This window comes from Musa acuminata, chromosome BXJ2-9 (assembly GCF_036884655.1).
Source record: "Musa acuminata AAA Group cultivar baxijiao chromosome BXJ2-9, Cavendish_Baxijiao_AAA, whole genome shotgun sequence".
NCBI classification, from domain to species: Eukaryota; Viridiplantae; Streptophyta; class Magnoliopsida; order Zingiberales; family Musaceae; genus Musa; species Musa acuminata.
Window position 1 is genome coordinate 41,693,192 of NC_088346.1, and position 20,587 is coordinate 41,713,778.

Below are 20,587 nucleotides of genomic sequence, written 5' to 3' on the forward strand. Positions count from 1 at the left end.
ACTCATGTCCAACTCGATATTGGGTCATAGGGTCACACACTTATGGCAGGTATTGCGATGAGTGGATGTTCGGATATGAGATATTCTCTAGAGCCTCTATCTTATTGGATATCCGATAAGATCTTAAATTATTGGATTATGTGGATGAGATCCAATAAGAGCCAATGAGATATTATTGGATAGAGATCTACTAATTTAATAGGTTTGGGTAATTGAATGAAAATCTAGTATCCAATAAGGTAGGATCCATTAAGGTTAAGTTAACAATGAGCATCTATAAATAAGAGAGAACCAAATGGCCATAGGTTATGCTTCTTGATTACTACCTCCTATTCTCCTCTCCCCTTCTTTTCCTCAGATAGCAAGTGTGAAGATTTAGATAGTGATTTAAAGAGCATCTTTATAGCTCATACTATGTGGATCACCGCTAGAGAGGAGGACACTTGACCTCCTTCATCCTCTCCCACAAATCTGTAGGGATTTAGGGATATATGATCTCCTTAGGTAATATAACTATCTCACATGTGGTTTTCAGTTTTATGGGTTTTTGTACACCTATACGATAGTGAACACCTTTCAGAAAATTTAGGATTTTTGTTTTATATTCTTCTGTTGTGCATGAGATGTCACTCCTAGATTTTAATATAGTGATATCAAAACCTGGTTGTTTATGCAAAAGATTGATTTTGAACTATGTGTGTTGTGTTTTAGAAAGGCTTTTGATGTCAAATTTTTTGACATAACAGCGAGAAAATGCAGCAACTATTATTGCCCTCGCAGATGGCAGCCTTGGTTGCCATATGTGTGCAAGGGGTTGGCGACCGACAGGCTACTGCCGGCGGCCTACCTACAATAGGCGCCACTAGTGAGTTGGGCACCCGCAAGCAAGGCTGCCTGTAGTGGCAGCCACAATGGTGGCGCCTGCGAGCATTGGGCCCACGAGCGAGCCCCAACAGGCGACGCTCGCCCGTGGGTGACCTGTTCGCAAGGGCGCCTGCCACAGTGGCTCCTGCCCACGGGCAAGCCATCCACGAGCACGAGCAGTGCCTTCTCCCTGTTGTAGTGGCCACCGTCCGTAGTGTAGCGGTGGCCGCAACACAGTAAGGGAGAAGGAAGGGATTAGGGTTTTTTAAGACAAATGATAGTTTTGCTCCTCATAATTTCAGAAATTTCGAGTTTTATCCTTTCTATCCAAATTACCTAAATACCCTTCATAATTCAAAAAATTCTCTACATGTCTTGAATTTTAAAAAAATATTAGTTAATTAAAAGTTTTAATTAACTATTATTATTTATCTAATAGTCCTATATAGTGGTATGTATATGATGTAGACAGATGATCATAGGTTGTGTGATGTAATGTATATATGTGATTCATTATTATTATTATTATTAAAGGCCTATGAGTTTCTATTTTTTTTCTTGTTTATTGTCGGGCCTACGTGCCTATGATTATGTTGTAATTACGTAAAGAGGTGCAGCGAGAGCATAGAGATGATAGCGGGATCCACGAGACCGAGACGAATGATTATGACGCATTGTCACGACCTTAGCTGGAATTGCCTAAGGCGTGAGGCACCCTTGCGGCCAAAGACTCGAACTTAGCTTGCATTGCCTAAGTCGCGAGTCACCCGTGTGGCAAAGACGCGAACTTAGCTTGCGTTGCCTAAGTCGCGCTTCGCCCTTGCGATCTTGCTCCGCAAGGATCAGCCACTTTGTAACCTCTCGCAGGTCCCGAAGGACCTGTAAAAGAGAAAGAAAGTTAGATCGAAAGAACGAGCAACGGACAAGTCCCGAAGTCTCGCGAAAAGGGAAGCTTTACAAGCAAATCGTCGAACACCTTATGTGCACAAGAGAAAAGAGGGAGAGGGAGAAAAACAAGGCTTTCAAGGATGAACGAACAGCTGCAAGCCCACAAACAGCCACTCACCTAGTCCCGGGCGCAAAACCAAGTTCCCGTAAAGGTCACGTGCGAACTTGCGAAAGAGTGTTCAAAGCCCGGTATATAACCGAAGCCCCATCCAGCCATGTGCCACCCGGGGGGTTCCTAGGTGCTGAGATGGCTGACATTTTGGTGAGCGGAGGCAGCACTCCGCTCACCTCCCGCGGCACGCGAAAACGGAGCCGTTTTGGGCTGTTTTGGGGCTGTTTTGCTCGGTTTGGTGAGCGATCGCTTTGCAACGCTGTAGCTTGTTCGAACTTACATGTTTACAAGCAAAATGACCCAAAACCATGAGAAAACATGATGTCAAGCAGCTGTACATGCGGGTGTGAGCGACGAACGGTTCGTTGAACGGAGTTGTTGCGGGTGCGCGACGACCGTTCGTGACATTCTCCCCCACTTAAACTGTCAACGCCCTCGTCGACGCTTGTTGGTAGTTGTTGATGACTTCTTCTTCATGTCGCAGGGCATCTTCAGGCTCCCAACTGGCTTCAGTTCGGGGAAGCTTTCGCCACTTCACCAAGTACTCTGTCTGTTCCGCTCCGCTGGGTAGCTTTATCTTACGATCCGCCAGAATGGTTTCCACTCGCTTCTCGTAGGAGGCTGTGATGGGAGGAAGCCGAGTTGGAACACTTCGAGAAGCATCTTGCAGATCCGAATGGTAGGCCTTCAGGTTGCTGGCATGAAGAACGTTGTGAATTTTGAACCACGCCGGCAGCTGCAACTTGTAAGAAACATTGCCTACTCTGCTGATAATTGGGAAGGGCCCTTCATACTTACACACCAATCCTTTGTGAACTCTGTTCCTGAAGAATTGGAGTGATGCTGGTTGGAGCTTTACCAACACCAAATCGCCAACTTTGAACTCTTGTGGTCGCCTTCCCAAGTCTGCCCACTTCTTCATCCGTTTTGCCGCCTTCTCCAAGTAAGCTCGCGCAATATCGGCATTTCGATGCCACTCCTTTGCGAAATGATAGGCTGATGGACTACTCCCAGTAAACCCAATTGCCATAGTGTGCAGAGTTGACGGTTGTTGTCCTGTGATAATTTCGAAGGGGCTCTTGTTGGATGCAGAGCTCCGCTGCAAATTGTAGGAGAATTGGGCGATGTCCAACAGCTTCACCCAATCTCGTTGATTGGCACTCACGTAGTGCCGGAGATACTGCTCCAAGAGCGAATTTATTCTTTCAGTCTGGCCATCCGTCTGGGGGTGGAGGCTTGTAGAGAAGTATAACTTTGACCCCAACAATTTGAATAGCTCGGTCTAGAATCGTCCAAGGAACCGAGCATCACGATCACTAATGATATTGTGTGGGACTCCCCAATACTTCACTACACCCTTTATCATTAGTTTGGCCGCCTCTTCAGCTGAACAATGTAGGGGAGCAGCAATGAAAGTTGCATACTTTGAAAACCGATCGACCACCACGAGTATCGATCCAAGTCCCCCTACAGGTGGCAAGCTTGATATGAAGTCTAAGGAAATGCTCTCCCATGGCCTCTCTGGTATGGGCAACGGCTCCAAAAGTCCCACCGGCTTCCGCTGCTCCGCCTTGTCTTGTTGGTAAGTAAGGCATGTTCGAACATACTCCTCCACATCAATCCCCATCTTTGGCCAGTAGAAGACCCTCTCCACGAGAGCCAACGTTCTGTGAATGCCGGGGTGTCCAGCCCAAAGGGAATCGTGACACTCTTTTAAGAGTTCACGCCTTAAATTGTCCACTCGGGGAACATAAACCCTATTCCCTTTTGTGTAAACAAGTCCCTCCTGGACCCAAAATCGTCGTGCCTTGCCTTCTTTGATGAGCTGCATCATGATAACTGCCTGGGGATCACTATACAGTCCATCTCTGATTCGGGAAAGGAAGTTGGAGTGTAACTGACTTGCTTGGCCTCTGCCCTCCAGTTGTGCAGCATTCACGCATTCCACTTTCCGACTCAGCGCATCGGCCACGACATTCGCCTTCCCGGGCTTGTATTTCATTGCCATATCAAATTTAGCCAGGAAGTCCTGCCACCGTGCTTGCTTTGGGGAGAGCTTCTTCTGAGTTTGGAAATAACTCAGGGCGATGTTGTCTGTCCTCAGCACAAATCGCGACCCGAGAAGGTAGTGTCGCCAAACTCGTAGACAGTGAATCACTACTGTCATCTCCTTCTCATGCACTGGATACCGCCTCTCGGTCTCGTTGAGTTTGCGGCTCTCGTAGGCCACCGGATGACCTTCCTGCATGAGTACTCCTCCAATAGCGAAGTCCGAAGCATCTATGTGGACTTCAAAGGGCTCTCCATAGTTTGGCAATTTTAGCACTGGTTCTTCTAGGACAGCAGCTTTCAGGTCTTGGAATGCTATCTCACATTTGTCCGACCACTTCCAAGGCTGCTCCTTCTTCAGCAACTCCGTCAGTGGGGTTGCCCGCTTCGAATACCCGGCAATGAAGCGTCGATAGTAGTTGACGAAACCAAGGAAGGATCTCAACTTTAGCACCTTCTTTGGAGTTCGCCATTCCGCAACTACTTGCACCTTCGACTTGTCCATCCGAATGGAGCCATCACCGATTCGATGCCCCAAGAATAGGATCTCAGTTTGAGCAAAGTAGCATTTCTCCCTTTTTACGAACAACGTGTTCTCCCTGAGAACCTTGAAAATCGTCCGAAGGTGCTTGACATGCTCCTCGAGCGTTTGGCTGTAGACGACGATATCGTCCAAGTAGACGACCACGAACTTATCCAAATACTCCTTGAATAGCTGGTTCATGAGAGTACAGAATGTGGCCGGAGCGTTGGTTAAGCCAAAAGGCATCACCATGAACTCAAACGCTCCATATCTGGTCACACAAGTAGTCTTTGCTTCGTCGCCTTCAGCAATGCGCACCTGCCAATATCCCGACCGAAGGTCGAGTTTTGAGAAATACTTCGCCTTGCCCAATTGATCGAACAAGTCCGCAATGAGCGGGATGGGATACTTGTTCTTCACTGTTACTTTGTTGAGGGCTCGGTAGTCGACGCATAATCGGAGGCTCCCATCTTATTTCTTCTGGAAGAGAACTGGAGCTCCGAAAGGTGCTTTTGAGCTGCGGATGAGACCACCACTTAGCAGTTCACCTAACTGCTTTCTGAGTTCTGCCAACTCTGGCGGGGGCATGCGGTAGGGTGGTCTCGCTGGAGGGTTCACTCCTGGCTCCAGCTCGATACTGTGATCCACGCCTCTGCGTGGTGGAAGAGTCTTCGGCAACTCGGGTGGCATAACGTCTTTGAACTCCTTCAGGATGTTCGCCACCACAGCAGGTTCTTGAATGGCCTCTTCGTTGAGTGACTCTAGCTTCATAGCAGCCACGAATGTCAGTTCGCCCTTTCGCACCCCTTTCTTCAATTGTAACACCGAAATATGTTGGGGCTCCTTGGTTCCTCTCCGAGAGACGGGAACCATGCAGGGGTCATCGCCTCCCATCATACATAGGGAGTTCAAGAACAGCATCGGCACCAACTTCGCCGCGTGCATAAACTCCATTCCAAGAATCACTTGGAAGTCGTCCAGTGGCACGGCCATCATGTTGGTGTTTCCGCTCCAAGTCCCGATTTTGATAGGAACACCCTTCGCCAACCCGGAGATTCGCCTGGCCTCCGAGTTCACCGCTTTCATTCGGCTTGGGCTCTTCTCCAAGGTCAACCCAAGTCGCTGTGCTTCGCGATCAGCTATGAAGTTGTGGGTAGCGCCCGTATCCACCATTGCACAGGTCGTTTGGCCATTTAGCTTAATGTCCACATACATCAGCTCGCTACTTCCTGCTTTTTGTGCCTTCGTCTTCATGTTCTCCCCCACTTGACCCCGCATAGCGTTCAGCAAACGCATTGCTCCCATTTGGGGTCCTTGCGACTCCTCATCGTCGCTACTGGATTCAGAACTGCTTGAGCTAAGGGCGACAGCTTTGCCCTTGTCCGATCGGGGAGGGTGGATGGAAGCCGTCAATGCATTGAGTGCTTGTTTTTGTGGGCACTCCCTTACCATATGCGGTCCTCCGCACAAGAAGCATCCTCTAGGTTTTGAGGCCTTGCCTTTCGGGTTTGGCCCTTTGTGGGAGCTCTTCTTCTTCTGTTCGCCCCCGAGCTTCTTCCCTCGAGAATGTTTTGGAGGGCGATTGCCTAAAGATTGTTTCCTTCTCGCTGGGTCTTCAGAGGAAACAAAGTCGGTAAGCCTTTCTGCAGCTGCAATTGCCCCGACTACATCGGTAACATTCCTTCGATTCAACTCCTGTTGAGCCCATGGTTTCAAACCATCAAGGAAGCTGAACAACTTGTCCTTCTCGGACATGTCTTGTATGTCCAGCATTAGTGCAGAAAACTGCTTCACATAGTCTCGGATGGTGGTACTTTGGCGGAGTTGTCTCAACTTCCTTCTTGCGACGAACTCTGTGTTCTCCGGTAGGAACTGAGTTCTCAACTCCCGCTTCAAGTCTTCCCATGTGTCGACTCGACACCGACCTTGTTGGATTTCCTCCCAACGAGTTCGCCACCAAAGTTTCGCATCTCCATTCAGATACATTGTTGCTATAGAAACTTTGGTATCTTCAGAATCGGGCCTCGTAGCTCGGAAGTATTGCTCCATGTCGAACAGAAAGTTCTCGAGCTCCTTGGCATCTCTGGCCCCTCCATATCCATGGGGCTCAGGTGCCCTCAAATTTTGTGGCGGTGCAGCGCGGGTGTTGCCTCCTCCCGCATTTAGCGTTCTTGTAAGCATGGCCACCTTTGCGGTGAGTTCCGCCACAACATCTTGTAAGTGCTGCACGGAGTCCTTGGTGTCATCAGACAGTCGGTCGACTAGGGCCTCGACCTTGTCGATCCTGGACTCCGCTTCTTCTTGCGAGCTCTCTACCCCAACAAGTCTTTGTTGGCCATGGTAGAGTTCCTCCATGCTCGCTTCCAGAACATCCAGGCGGGTTTCCGCCGTCGTGAGTCTCTCCTTATGACTCTTTTTCCCAGTTAGCGCACCAGATTGCGCTTCCTCCGCTCGCGGAGAGTTGCCAACTTCTCGCTCATCCTGTTCGCTGCCGCGATCCTCGTGAGCGGCTCCAACAGCATGAGAGTGAGTGTGCACATGCAGCCCACATGCGGCTGCTTGGGGCAAGGTTCCGGCTTGCCCCGTCTTGCTTGATTCGCCACGATGCTTTGCCATGGCGAAGTTACGAAGTTCATTCGCTGTTCGATCAAAGAGCTTGCCCGCTCTGATACAACAATGTCACGACCTTAGCTGGAATTGCCTTAGGCGTGAGGCACCCTTGCGGCCAAAGACTCGAACTTAGCTTGCGTTGCCTAAGTCGCGCTTCGCCCTTGCGATCTTGCTCCGCAAGGATCAGCCACTTTGTAACCTCTCGCAGGTCCCGAAGGACCTGTAAAAGAGAAAGAAAGTTAGATCGAAAGAACGAGCAACGGACAAGTCCCGAAGTCTCGCGAAAAGGGAAGCTTTACAAGCAAATCGTCGAACACCTTGTGTGCACAAGAGAAAAGAGGGAGAGGGAGAAAAACAAGGCTTTCAAGGATGAATGAACAGCTGCAAGCCCACAAACAGCCACTCACTTGGTCCCGGGCGCAAAACCAAGTTCCCGTAAAGGTCACGTGCGAACTTGCGAAAGAGTGTTCAAAGCCCGGTATATAACCGAAGCCCCATCCAGCCATGTGCCACCCGGGGGGTTCCTAGGTGCTGAGATGGCTGACATTTTGGTGAGCGGAGGCAGCACTCCGCTCACCTCCCGCGGCACGCGAAAACGGAGCCGTTTTGGGCTATTTTGGGGCTGTTTTGCTCGGTTCGGTGAGCGATCACTTTGCAACGCTGCAGCTTGTTCGAACTTACATATTTACAAGCAAAATGACCCAAAACCATGAGAAAATATGCTGTCAAGCAGCTGTACATGCGGGTGTGAGCGACGAACGGTTCGTTGAACGGAGTTGTTGCGGGTGCGCGACGACCGTTCGTGACAGCATGGAGATATGTCAAGATACTAACGGAACCAACGAGGATAAGATGAACGATCACAAAGCATAGAGATGTGCCATTGCACACAGATCTTGATGTGAGTCATTAGGCCAATGTCTCGGGCTCGATCACATTAGGATGTAGTCCATGATCATCTGATGTGATTGCTCATATGATGTGTGATTGCTTGTACACATACTAGATTTGTATATATATTTGCATGCGATGTAGATATATATTAAATATATATGTGTGTGACATGTTATAGGAGACCAAATGAAAATCACCTCTCTCGATAATAATAAGTCGATCAACATGAGATAATTATATTAACCCACATGGCCTTCCATCATTATAAGTATGAATCAATTATCGATGTAAGTTGAGTTAGTCGAGTCTCATAAGGCTCATTTATATCACAATTCAATATCTTTCCTATGACATTGAGATATCACTGGTGACCTGAGGACATGATATGCTTGGTCGAGTCCCTCGAGGGTATATCATCGAATCAAACTCATCTTATAATGATGGTGATGACTTAACTGAACATCATGGTTGGTCGAGTCTCTCGAGGCTATAGTGGTTCAGAGGCCAAACAGGACGGGAATCATAAGAAGTTGTGAGCATCTAAAGTTACTTGCCTTTTGGGCTAGGTATGATTGATCGAGTCACTCGAGGTTACACTAAGACATCGATTGAATCTCGATCCCCACTAGAAGTCTGTTGGAAACTTTCGTTTCACGTATTGAGGGTGTCGCTAACTTACTAGAAAAATAGTTGGAGCACATCAAGATAGAAGTCTATATCTTGATTGTTTATTTTTCTACAAAATCTGTATGTTATTTATTTATGCTACATCTTTGTTTGTTAGAAATATATTGCTTTCAAATTTCTTACATAACATACTTGATGTCAATTGTCTCGTTAGTTCAAATTATACGGAGTAACTTGGTAACTTGAAAATCATTCTCGTGACGAAGAAAATCACATATGTCGTTGATACAGTAATAGTTACGCTTAAGAAAAGGGTAAGCAACGATGAGATCACCGGTTATGTAAAGTATATAGATGACTTTACATGTTGCTTTGAAACCTATGACATGTACTATTTTATGTGTTCTCATTGGAAATGAGAGCTTGGGCTTTACGTGAGTTTTGGTCATGAAAGTATATCCATGTATTTGCCTTACGGAACTTTTTTGTTCGAGCAGTAATTGCCAGGGTCTTCTTTTGTTTATGTATTTGTTTAGTTTATATCGATGCGATTGCAGTCTTGGAATCATGACAACTTTATTCTAATGCACATGAATAACTAAGTGCCTTCAAAACTGGTTCACATGTCATTCTGCTTTTTATCTAGAAAAATAAAATGGAGAATAGTCTCATGAAAATGTGCTCACAGTTTACAGCCAGGCTTTAATGGACGTAACTGTTATGCTGATAAACACTATCTGCCGACTCAATTCACTGTCAGCACATGTGATCATTTGTGTTGTCAGCTTGTATCTGGTAATTTAATTAGTGGTTTCCAGGGTTTTAATATCTCTGATTCCTGCGGACGATTGACCTTTTTGGCATTGCAAACTGGTCGGTGATTCGTCCGAAGGAAAGTGGCATCCAAAATCATACCGTGCAGATGATTGACCTTTTTGGCATTGCAAACCGGTCGGATACTCGTCCGAAGGAAAGCGGCATCCAAAATCATACCGTGCTGCACAAGTGACGTATGAACTACTGAAGAATATAACTGTATGGTTTCTCCCCTTTATTCTTTAAATATTGTGTTAATCACATATGTTGTGGTTATTCTCTTTCTGATGTTATTGTTCTTGGCAATCTATTGATGAAAATTACCATGTCACAAGATCTAGTGATGAGAAGGTAATATACTAAAACCTTCTGCTTATGCATTTTCTTTTTCTTTTCATTTCATACTTTTCTTGCTCGATGTAGTCTCTGACTTAATATATAATTTCGACTTGAAAGATATGAAGAAATGCAGCTTAATCCTTGTATATTAACAATGTTGTAGATGAATTTTTAATTCAGAGCAAGGTTTTAGATATTGGTCAGATCGACATCTCTCTCGATAATGAGAAATCATTTATCTTGTAAGAATCCTTGTAAAATTGTGAAGCTCAAGCTTTGGTAATACTATTCTGCCAATCTGGTCCTTGACAAAGGATGGAAGATTGTTGGGGGTACTTGGGATGGCACAGAATTGCTCCAGTATGCTTGGGATGGCTGCTATAATGTGGTACACTATGCCATGTAATTTATTTTTCCTTATCTTCTTTGGTTATTTGAACTTTGGACAGAAAATGTTGTTCAACTTCCCCTTTTTCCTATCTATTTGGGATATTTGCAAGCTTCTTGTCATCACAAACATGCATCTCTGCTGGTGACTTTGGAATCATGTAGCTTCAAAAGATTGCAGTTGTGTGAGCAGTATTTTCTTCTTCTCTCAATTGATTCAGCCACATGACCACGAAATCCCATTCTGTCGTTTCTTTGATCTGAGTTGATAAGAAAAGCCCAGAATGCAGAATGTGAGAGAGAGTAATGCTTCCCCCACTCCACTCACTTCATGAATACCTGTGATGTCGAAGTAATTAATTGGATGGCACAAACCTTTTCATTTATTCCCTCTAAGGAGGCTTAAGAATAAAGCTTGTTTGCAGTAGTAGACCTAATGATGGGTTGCTGCACATGTTGATGTTAGAAGCATATTAAATTCTATTAGGTAGACGCTTTATCAAGCATTCCATTTGGCTAGCGAAAGGATCTCGTTCTATCATTACATGGGTGAGATGGGCATTTGCCGCACATTTTTCATGTGCGTTTCTAGCTTCAGAACCGGATGGACCTCCCTTCCTGTTTACCGCTTTGAAGCCAACCTGTCACCCACAACCCAACCAAAAGGGAGGGCCTTACCTACGTAGGCATAAGTTATGAACTTTAAAAACACCACGTGGCCCTCGACCCAACCCAAAAGCGTCCTACTTGATCACCTCCACGAATGACACGTGACAAAAATCCCAAGTAAACCTACTGATTCAACTATATATAAATAGAAAAAAGGGTGTTTTTTTGCAAAATCCAATATATCCAAAAAGCCAAAGCTCACAGTGTGAGCGCTACAGACTGCACTAATGGTCACAAGTAACATAAACCAAACCTTTGTTGTGCTGTCTCTTCTAATTGGGTTTGCATGGTTAATTTCAGATAACTATTGTCCCAACTTTAGATTGAATGTTGGGACATTTCACAATGGTTTGCAAGTGAGGCCTATAACTTTTCCAAAGTGATATCTATCATACACATCGAACCGATATCATACACAGTATCGGTTAAAATCAAAATCAAACTTTCCACATGACATAAGAATCCACTTGAATTCGAAGAAACATGAAGGTAGTGGTAACCTTCTCACATTAACCTTCTCAGTTACCCTTTTTGCTCATGTTCAGACCTAAATAATCACAACCTATTGATTGTTTGGAAAAGACTTATGGAAATAACTTAATTGTTGTTATGGAAGCCTGGAAGAAGAGAAGTCAAGAACCCGACAACAAACAATTGAATCTCTTTCACCACCCCCCAAAAATTGTTTCCGTGTCCTTCACGTTCTGGATGGTTGTCATTGGTATCTGGTTGCTCCTGGTTTTCAGCTGGTTGGTTCGGATTCTGATCGTCAACACCATGATTTTCAACTGCAGCCATTAAAATGACATGTTTTAGTACAGAAAAAACACATGGTTCCAGCTCAACTTTGTTTGAAAATTTACATGCTTTCCAGAATTTGCTATAGAGGTCCATCCACAAAGTAGCAATTGCATAATCTACAGAGGAAAATTTGGTACTATGAATACAATTCTCTCAGTGATTCACTTAGGTGATGTTCCCAAAACTCATTGGCACGATGTTATGGCTTGAGATGAAGAAAAGCAAAATAGTAGTTAAGACTTGAGAGGACATCAAGGAACATACTCTTCACAGGTTTAGGAGCGTACCAGGTTGAGGATTATTCTGACCATCACGACCAACAGGAGGGCCATTCTGTAGCCGTATAGGAGCTTGCAATTGACGAGGAGCACCTGCTTGCTGAAGCCATTGTATAAAAGGAGCAAGAGCTCCAGTTTGATATCTATGAATTAGGAAGGCATAAAGAAATTAGAAGCTGAGACAAATGATCCACCACAAAAGCTATTAAGACACCAGCCAAAACTCTGCTATCACATTTACATTTCTGATAATAGCCAGAGGATTGTAGATTGTTGGTGATTGACTGGGACTAAATGCAAACTGTGGCAAATGAAAGCACAAAATCTATTCCAGGTATTATAGTGAAAGAATTTGATCTCACAGATAAACCAATGATGCAAAGAAAATAAGGAGAACAAGCTTTTGCGATGATCCATCCTGACTGAGAAGAAAGACCATAGCCGCCAACTTGATGATCAGACCCAAGTCAAGCTGAAATGCAAAGTGGAATCTCCTTACTGCTACTTGTCTTTGAGGACCATGTTGCTGCCTCGCTTCCTGCCCATGCTCATCACTAGCTCCTCCAGAACTTGGCCTCCTGAAAGATGCACATAAGATATAAGAAAAGAATGTGTTCACATTATTATTTCTAGTATACTTTCACTCTGTTTATCACATAGACCAACAAGCATAGTTGCAGTTTTGGCCAATTTTAGCACAGTACATCTGATTCCTCATCCAAAACTGATCTGTTGTAATTGATTTGTCAACCTTATAGCCAGAAATAAGTTGGAATTGACCAGAATCAATCAAATGCGACCGAAGTTGTCTGATTTTGAATATTCATAGCTGATTTTAGATCCTCAAAAGAGAAAAGAAGGGGGAAGAAGGAGCAGAAGGATTCTAAGATGAAAGAAAGGCAAAAATGAATTCTGTTCAGCTAAGTATGTAAATATTATAAGACTTATAATCCTTCAGCAAAATCGTGATAATAAAGTGGTCAATGGGCAAAAGGTATGATTCTGCAAAGCAATAGGTGTTCTATTTTCATGGTAGTTATTTAGGCAGAAGGATGCTGTTTGTATACTCTACCTGTTTAAATAACCTGCCAATGCACAATAGCAATGTAAATTTATATGGTTACCAATTGTATAATTAATAATATTTAGACTGAATATAGTCCATTCTTCACATTCTTATATCTTGCTTTTCAAGAAACAGTATCTTGCAGAAAACATTTCAAAAGATGGACATTGATTTATGTGATGGATTGACAAATGATAATCAGAAAAAAGAAGGTACAGTTGGATTAATGTCACCAAAACCAAGGACAAAACGGCAAGGAAAATAACAGTAACAGTGTTCTAACTAAAAGAAAACCCTCTGACAAATTGGCAAAAGTAAATTACCAGAAAAGGCATCAGCTATTACAATGAAAAATAATTCAACAAAAATATGTTCTCAAGTTTATGTGTGCACTTAAGTTTAATGAAGGATCAAATGGGCAATACTGCTTAAAAGTACATTTTTCTCAAAGAAGAACTTCAACATTGTATCCAGAAATTGAAAATTATTGATTGAATGCAAACATGACAAAGCTACACCTCATTTTGTATCCAGTTTTAGGCAATTATCTTTACATTGCAGAGGCTTTACAGGTGAGCCAGGTTCCTTGCTTTTAACAACACAAATATCAGGGGGAAGTCTTAAGAAACTAAAAGAGACTCGATTTAAATGCCTACAATTTGATTAAACCCAAAAGAAAAGATGATATGATTTAGCAGAAGGAAATAAAAGCGTACGTTGGTATGTTATACTTTAATGGAATGAGAGTATCAGGAGAAAACCCAGCCATTGGCCTCGTGTATGGAAGATATGGAATAGCATAAATTCCTGATCCATGTTCATTGTAATCTGGATTTTGGATAGGAAGCATTCCAGGCAAAATGAGTGGAGACACCTGGAAGCCAGAAATACCAGGTACCTGAATTGCCAATACATACGAGGTCAGTAACCATCAAAAGACAAAATAATTGGGCCCTTCTTAGAGGAATTAATTTCTCCAATGCAATTAATAGTGCACAGAAAAGAGATGTGCACTAAAAAAAAATCCGACTTTAACATCTACGTTGAAGAATTTGCACAAGCTGATATATTATATTTTCCTCGAGAAGAGGGGAAATTATCACTTCGCTTCAGATGGTTACTTACCGCCCATATGGCTCATATATTCCCGAATGACACACCCATCACAAACGAGATGTAACGAGAAAAGGGATGAAAAAGACTAAATATTTAACGCTTCCAAACTCCACTTATAAACCAATGACTCAGAGAAAACACAAGAAGCCCAGATGTCGATTCTCAGGACCAAAGTCACCAAACGCAGAGTTGAACGAATGGAAGCGAGACGTATAATCATAAAATTCCGAAGTGGGCAAGAAAGCAGAATAATCGTGTTTTACCCACATATCGGCCGACACAAACCCTACCTCTAACGAAACCGATCCGATCCAGCAAATGAATCAAAAAGAGACGGCCAAGCCATGGGCGGTGTCGAAGGGATCCAAACGATTACACGCACCTGAGGTGTAACAGCGCTATTCGTGGTTGGAGGTGTCGGATGGGGATGAGAGCGATCGGTTTGGGGTTCTTCCGCCATTGCCGAAGGGAAAATGGAAAGATTGTGTTTCGCGGAGACGAGATAGGGAGCGAGTTGAGTGGTATGTTGTTCCCTCAGGCAGCAGCTATAATAAGTCAAGCCCGACACGTCACAATTGATCTCCACCGTCCACGTTTCGGAACACGGGCTGATGCACCGTAGTTGCCGCCAGCGAGGCAAAATCCGTCAAATACACAAACGATTCGTGAAAGCGCAGATTGCTATCGGATCGGATCTCACTGAATGCCCAAATCCAAGTCCCGTAAGAAACATACGACCCGAATATGAATCTAAATATGAGAATTTTCGAATTCAGATCGGAAACTGGGGTCGTGGATCCGCAAAGTCCGCCTCTTTTGGGTTATCTCGATTATGTGGTTGTGGATTTGAGCTATGGCGGTGCTCCAATGGCGCTGCGAGCGTTCTACAACGAGATCAAGGGGATGAAGGTGAGGGAGCTTCCCTCGTACCTGAAGCCCAAGCTGTAATGGGATCACAACAAGAAGAGCGCGGACCAGGCGGTTGATCGCTACATCTAGAAGTACATCGAGACAGGCTCCATCCAGCCTCTCTACCATGTCTACTTCGGTGGCATGATCTTCTCCTACCTCGTCGCCCTCCCCGAGGAGCGCCGCCACCTCGAGCACCAGCAGCACGCCGCCGCCGCCGGCCACCACTGATGGCTGCCGCCCACCGATTCTCCCAGGTCGACCCGTATCTCTGTCCTTGATGTTTCCGTCATGGTTTTGGAGTTAAAAAGGAAGATTATTATCATTATATAATGATTCGATTCGTGATGTTTCGAATCAACCAAAAAGTTCTAACTGGCCTGATAATCAACCGAAATATGTTTGACTGCAAGATTTGGGTTACAGCTTATGGATCGATTTTGCTTTATTCTTATTGCTAAAATAAGAATTAAGAGTTACAGTTTACAATACTGTTCCAATCCGCCGGGAACAGAAATTATCATCTGAGGAAAGGGTTAAAGATCATCATGCATTGCAGTTGCAAACTAGTTGAGTAGTTGGATTATTTATAGCTTATTTAGATTCCCCATTCCTGAGTCCGTTAAGTATTTTGACTGCAGCAAAAATGACATACATTTTCCAGGGGAAACAACAAAGATTGGCATGAAATTATATATATTGGAATAGTAGCTTTATCCTTGTAACCCAATCTACGGAGTCTTAGCTGCAAAGTTGACTTGAAAATTTGTCAGGAATTATCGTTCAAGTGAATCTTTTTATTATTAATTATCTGGCATGCTGGTAGAATGTTCTTTTCAGAATAAGCTCAAATTATCATGTGTATGGAAGCATTTCTGGGTAAATTTCAAGTTGTATCTGCTTTCTGTTGAATCTCCATTTTGGGCCTGCTCAGGTTCACACAAGGATATGTTAATGTTCTTTGTACTCAAAACACAGCAACTTCGTTTTTTGAGCCCTTTTTTTTTTGTGCTTTTGCGCCCCCATTTTTATTGAATGCTCCATGGCAAGGAAAATAATCTTTCTTGAGTGTGATCGAACACCAACCATAGTCATTGACAAAGCACTAGAAAAAGTTAATCGGGCGATTCTGGTGTTATAAATGAAATATTATATGTAATGTAAAATGTAAATCAAATGCAATGCACTCTGATTTTTAGTGTCCAGTATTTTCTTCTGGACCTCACTCGGTATCATTTTGTTCATGTCAGGGTTGAAGAGCTTTCATTTGGATGACGAGGAATGGATACCTACATTCATTTTCTACTTACCTAAACCAAGTTGTTTGTGATTTATTTTCAGCTGCAGAATTGAAACAACAGTATGTTATGATTTTTTTCCCGAATTTAATTGTCATGGACAACTATACATCTATGATCATGATGCAAAATATTTTCTGATTTTTTTTGACAAAAACAGCATTATTCACCGGTGCAAAAGCATGCATTAGTACATTTCGGTAAATAAGTTTCTGAATTTTTTTATTAAGGTAATTTCTGAGTGTTTTATCTCTGCCATTATGGAAACTGAAGTATGTAAATTGCTTTGCTATTAAGTGGTCCTTACCTGCATTTATGTCTTGGTACCTTCTGCCTTTTTAAACAATCATGCAAAACCGGATGCAAAATCATGCAGAAGGGGAAGTATGAAGAAGAAATAAAAGACATTAATACCTTGTGTACATGATAGGTGCTAAATAATTCCACAACCATGTTCACTCGTTAGTCTATCTCTATCCTGAAACAATGATATGCTAATGAAATGTCATATGACCAACAGTTCATTGCCTCTTTACAAGCACAATCAGGACCAACTTTGGTAACTTTATAGCAAAATTTGCCTGTAACACTTTGTGGATGATACTTTATATGAAGAACTCGAAAGAATTAGAAAAACTTCTGACATTGTTTGAGGCAAGATATTGGCCATATACTTTCCATTTCCTTCCTTCCCCAGAAATTTAGATAAGACCCATTCAGATAAGAGAAGGATGAAGGTGAAACAGTAAGTTTATAATTATATATATATATATATATATATATATATATGTTCTTCGACATTTTGAAAATTCAGATTAGATGAAAATCTAAATATTTATGGTAACTAGACTTCAGATCATGCGATTATGTGAAAATACTTGGCTTTCTGCATTGCTTGCTCTCTGTTAACTTGTGTGGATACACCAATGTGTGTGTTGAAAGCTGAAAACAGAAATGTTAAAGACTTGGAATAGGCATGTACTTATATGTTCAAATAAAGTAGGTTATGGTTGCTTCCCACCATGAATAATTGGATGGTAGCCCCTTCCCTGTGTGCTTTTGTTGGAGTATTATGCAAATTTGCTTTGCTGGAGTATCAGTGATACACAGCTGTGTTATTTGACCCACAGTAGATTAGAAGATAATTAAAACTTGGTTGTTTTGAAATACAATGATAGTGTTGGGAGGATACACAGAGTAGGTACTTTTTCAAGCTTCCAATAGATAGCATCAGAGTATTCATAAAAAAGACTACAGTAAACTATATGTAAAAAGCTCCCAAACACCTGTATTTAACAAGTTTATATCCTCTAATCAATGAAATAGTGTGTTAGAAGTAGCAAAGGACCACCACAAATCGTTTACTTTAATCACTTGCTAGGCTTTCCAGGTCTGCCAGTTTCACGAGGAACAGTTATCTGTATCCTTGGCAACCAGACTGTTAGTATGATAAATCATGGGAGTGGATGAGAAGTTTTAGACAACAAGCTCAATGCTAGAGTAGTCATCAAGAAGGTAGTAAGAAGAGGAAGAAGGTAGTAAGAAGAGGAAGATGACTTCAGTTTTGTCAGACCAGGAAAGAAGTTAGTGTTGGGGATGGAAGAGGAAGGAAACGAAATATTATGATGCAATTAACAAAAAAAATTTTGATCAAGAAAATCGATTAGTATTTAAAATAAGAAGATTGACATAGAACACTTACAAGATATTTCCAAGTGTATTCTGTTTATCTTTTGTTTCATGAACTACGATCCTATTTATAGGACTTAGTTGTAACTATCTCACTCCCCATGTCATTCATGATTGATGTAGTTATAGGAATTACCTTATAACTTTTAGACCATAGGTCATTTCTTGAAACATGCCTAAAACGATTTTGAACATGATAACTACCTAGATAACTACTATGAATCAATTCTTAACAACTAGCTAGTTTAATCTTTTAGAGACTTGTTGATTCGTGGTGCACCCAACAAAAACTCTGGTTCGATGTTTCAGTGTTGAAAAATTAACATGAATAATCAAGGATTTGGAAGATTTATAGCCGTCGAGAGGAACTGAGTTAATATTTAGGCATGGTTATCAATGGATGTTCCTTGGACGTGAACAGTTGACCGAACCATGACATCGCAGCAGTTGAAGTTTGACGTCATTATCGTGCATCATGTTGAGTCGAATCGAATTTGGTGGCACATCCTATTCGATGTCAGAGTGGTAATGATGTGGCGTTCGTGTCAGGTCTCCGGGTTTCAACTCAGCATGTTGAATTTCATGCGAGCTCCCAGCAGTCCATGTCATCTATCTTCTGATTTCAACTCATGCCTGCGTTGTATGCGTTGTTTCAACACAACCGGAGATTATTCTCTCATTTCATTCAAATCAAAACAAAAAAACCAATTTCTTTTCCAGTTCAGACGAACCAGCGTTGACTTCAATGATTTACTTGGGTAAATTGCAGTATCTCTTGTTTGACATATTACAACGTATTGCAATCATTTTATCATGCATATGGGAAAAATGATTTTTGGCTCGAGGGAAGTGGAGGGCTCCAATCTTGCACTTGAACAAGCTATATCTCAAAAGGTTGATCCAGCCTCCATGATTCATAACTTCATCTATCATGTTCCACAGAGGTCTTAATCTTCAAAACCCATGTATGGTCAAATCCTTACATGCTGAACCAATTACATTCTGGTTTTTTGACACAATATTTTTCTTATTATATTATATTTTATATTACATTATATATATATATATATATATATATATTTATATTTATATTTAACATTTAAAGATCTATGTGTCAATCAATCATATACGTAACCCACCATAAACTGTATAGTAGTATTATTATGGCCATGTTTTCCCTTCAATAAGAAAGGACTTGGGAGATTAATTCGTAAACAAATGCACGCGGACAGGATCGTTCGGCTACGTGCACTCGGCCCAGCCCTCCTCGGCGACTCGGACTTCGCGTTCGGCGACCCGGGCGATCCGCGACGCGGCGGCGGCGATTAGCCTCGCAGGCACTCCGGAGCACGCCTCCAGTCGCCGGAGCGCCGCCCAACTGCCCCTTTCCGCTGCCGCATCCTGCTCCCGGAGCTTGACGGCGAACCACAACGCGGCCGCGAGGGCCACCGGTAGTGGCAGGGCCGCGGTCGTTTCCTGGTGCAGGCCAACCACTCGGGCCGCCGCTTCCACGCACCGCCGTCCGCTCCGCAACCCCATCCTCCGGCTCCAGCCTAGCAGGACGGCCTCCACCCTCTCCTCAACCACCCCGCGTCGTCGCTTTGTGGCCGTCCGCCGAGGATCTGCGGGCTTCTTCGGCCGAGGCGCTGCCGTGGACTCGGAGGTGGAGAGGCTAGAGCTAGAGGACGAAGAGGCCTCGGAGTGCGAAGGGGGAGCAGCAGGATCGGGATCGCAGGAAGCGCAGAGGGGGCGGACCCGCTGCGGACCTACGCCGGAGACTCGACAGCCAGCGTCGACGGAGTGGCAAGCGGCACAGGTGGCCTGGCGGACGTGGCGAGCTACGAGGAAGTTGGCGCCGTGAACGGACGCGTCGCAGGGCCAACAAAGGAAGGCCGCGTCCGGCTCGCAGTAGACCGCCGCCTCGCCCCCGCAGAGCACACAAGCCGGCCGCTGCTTCATCTCCGAAACTCCCGGTGCAGAAGGCGGAGGTGGGAATGTTTTGCAGGGGGGAGGAGTGGTGTTTGGTAGGGATGACTTGGCTTCTTGGGGGGAGGAAGTTATTTCCCTTGAAGAGCTGGCGTTAGGTGGCAATACAAGCGAATAATGTTTGATATCTGTATATATAAACATAGATACAGGTAAAGAATGGACTTGGGGTCGTGGTTGTGCCATCGCTGCCCAGTCCACGTACCGCCTTCGTTTCCAACTGTTCATTTTCCTTCTTTAATTCTATCTTTTTTATTCGTTTCCAGAAAAAAAAAATCCCGCAATGACTTAACTCTTTTTTCGTTGTTTCAATAATTTTATTTTTGCTAATTTTCCTTGGTGCTTAATTGATCACTTCTTTAACCCCCCCCGGGATGATTGATTAGTCACAGGTGACGGGCCCCGCACAGCGAAACCACTGCTAGTTCCAGTCACGAAGCAGGTGGGAGATTCGGGTACGTCTAACTCATTTATCAAAACGACACGCCACACGGCGCCCAGCAAGTCTCGTCCATGGTACGCGTCTATTTCTGACCACGAGACAAAATATCTGCCGGCGGGCCCCGCGGGTGAGCGAACACGTGGCCGATCCTTGTGGCGCCGCGA

General features: G+C 43.7%; 2 protein-coding genes and 1 long non-coding RNA gene across 3 annotated transcripts; 1 reads left to right on the forward strand and 2 right to left on the reverse strand.

The window, feature by feature from the left end:
* Positions 1 to 11,263: 11,263 nt before the first annotated feature.
* On the reverse strand, positions 11,264 to 14,616 carry LOC103973191 (uncharacterized). Its single transcript, XM_009387693.3, has 5 exons — positions 14,482 to 14,616; positions 13,700 to 13,881; positions 12,280 to 12,495; positions 11,927 to 12,060; positions 11,264 to 11,626 (listed from the first exon to the last, which is right to left on the reverse strand). The coding sequence occupies exons 1-5, from the start codon at positions 14,557 to 14,559 to the stop codon at positions 11,436 to 11,438; spliced, it is 801 nt and encodes a 266-aa protein (XP_009385968.2). The 5' UTR covers positions 14,560 to 14,616; the 3' UTR covers positions 11,264 to 11,435.
* A 508-nt stretch (positions 14,617 to 15,124) lies between these two features.
* LOC135623442 (uncharacterized) lies at positions 15,125 to 16,468 on the forward strand. Its single transcript, XR_010491384.1, has 2 exons — positions 15,125 to 15,265; positions 16,259 to 16,468. It is a non-coding gene; the product is annotated as an uncharacterized LOC135623442 (long non-coding RNA).
* Positions 16,469 to 19,122: 2,654 nt separating this feature from the next.
* LOC103973189 (B-box zinc finger protein 32-like) lies at positions 19,123 to 20,184 on the reverse strand. Its single transcript, XM_009387692.3, has one exon. The coding sequence runs from the start codon at positions 20,165 to 20,167 to the stop codon at positions 19,238 to 19,240; it is 930 nt and encodes a 309-aa protein (XP_009385967.3). The 5' UTR covers positions 20,168 to 20,184; the 3' UTR covers positions 19,123 to 19,237.
* Between the last annotated feature and the right edge of the window lie 403 nt (positions 20,185 to 20,587).

Excerpts from the sequence above, each read along its gene's own strand:
- LOC103973191 (XM_009387693.3), bottom strand. The coding sequence starts at position 14,559 with ATGGCGGAAGAACCCCAAACCGATCGCTCTCATCCCCATCCGACACCT. Across the intron at positions 12,061-12,279 it reads TTTGCATCATTGGTTTATCT|ATATCAAACTGGAGCTCTTG; the intron begins GTGAGATCAAAT and ends CCTAATTCATAG. Across the intron at positions 11,627-11,926 it reads TCAGAATAATCCTCAACCTG|TTGAAAATCATGGTGTTGAC; the intron begins GTACGCTCCTAA and ends TAATGGCTGCAG.
- LOC103973189 (XM_009387692.3), bottom strand. The coding sequence starts at position 20,167 with ATGGCACAACCACGACCCCAAGTCCATTCTTTACCTGTATCTATGTTT.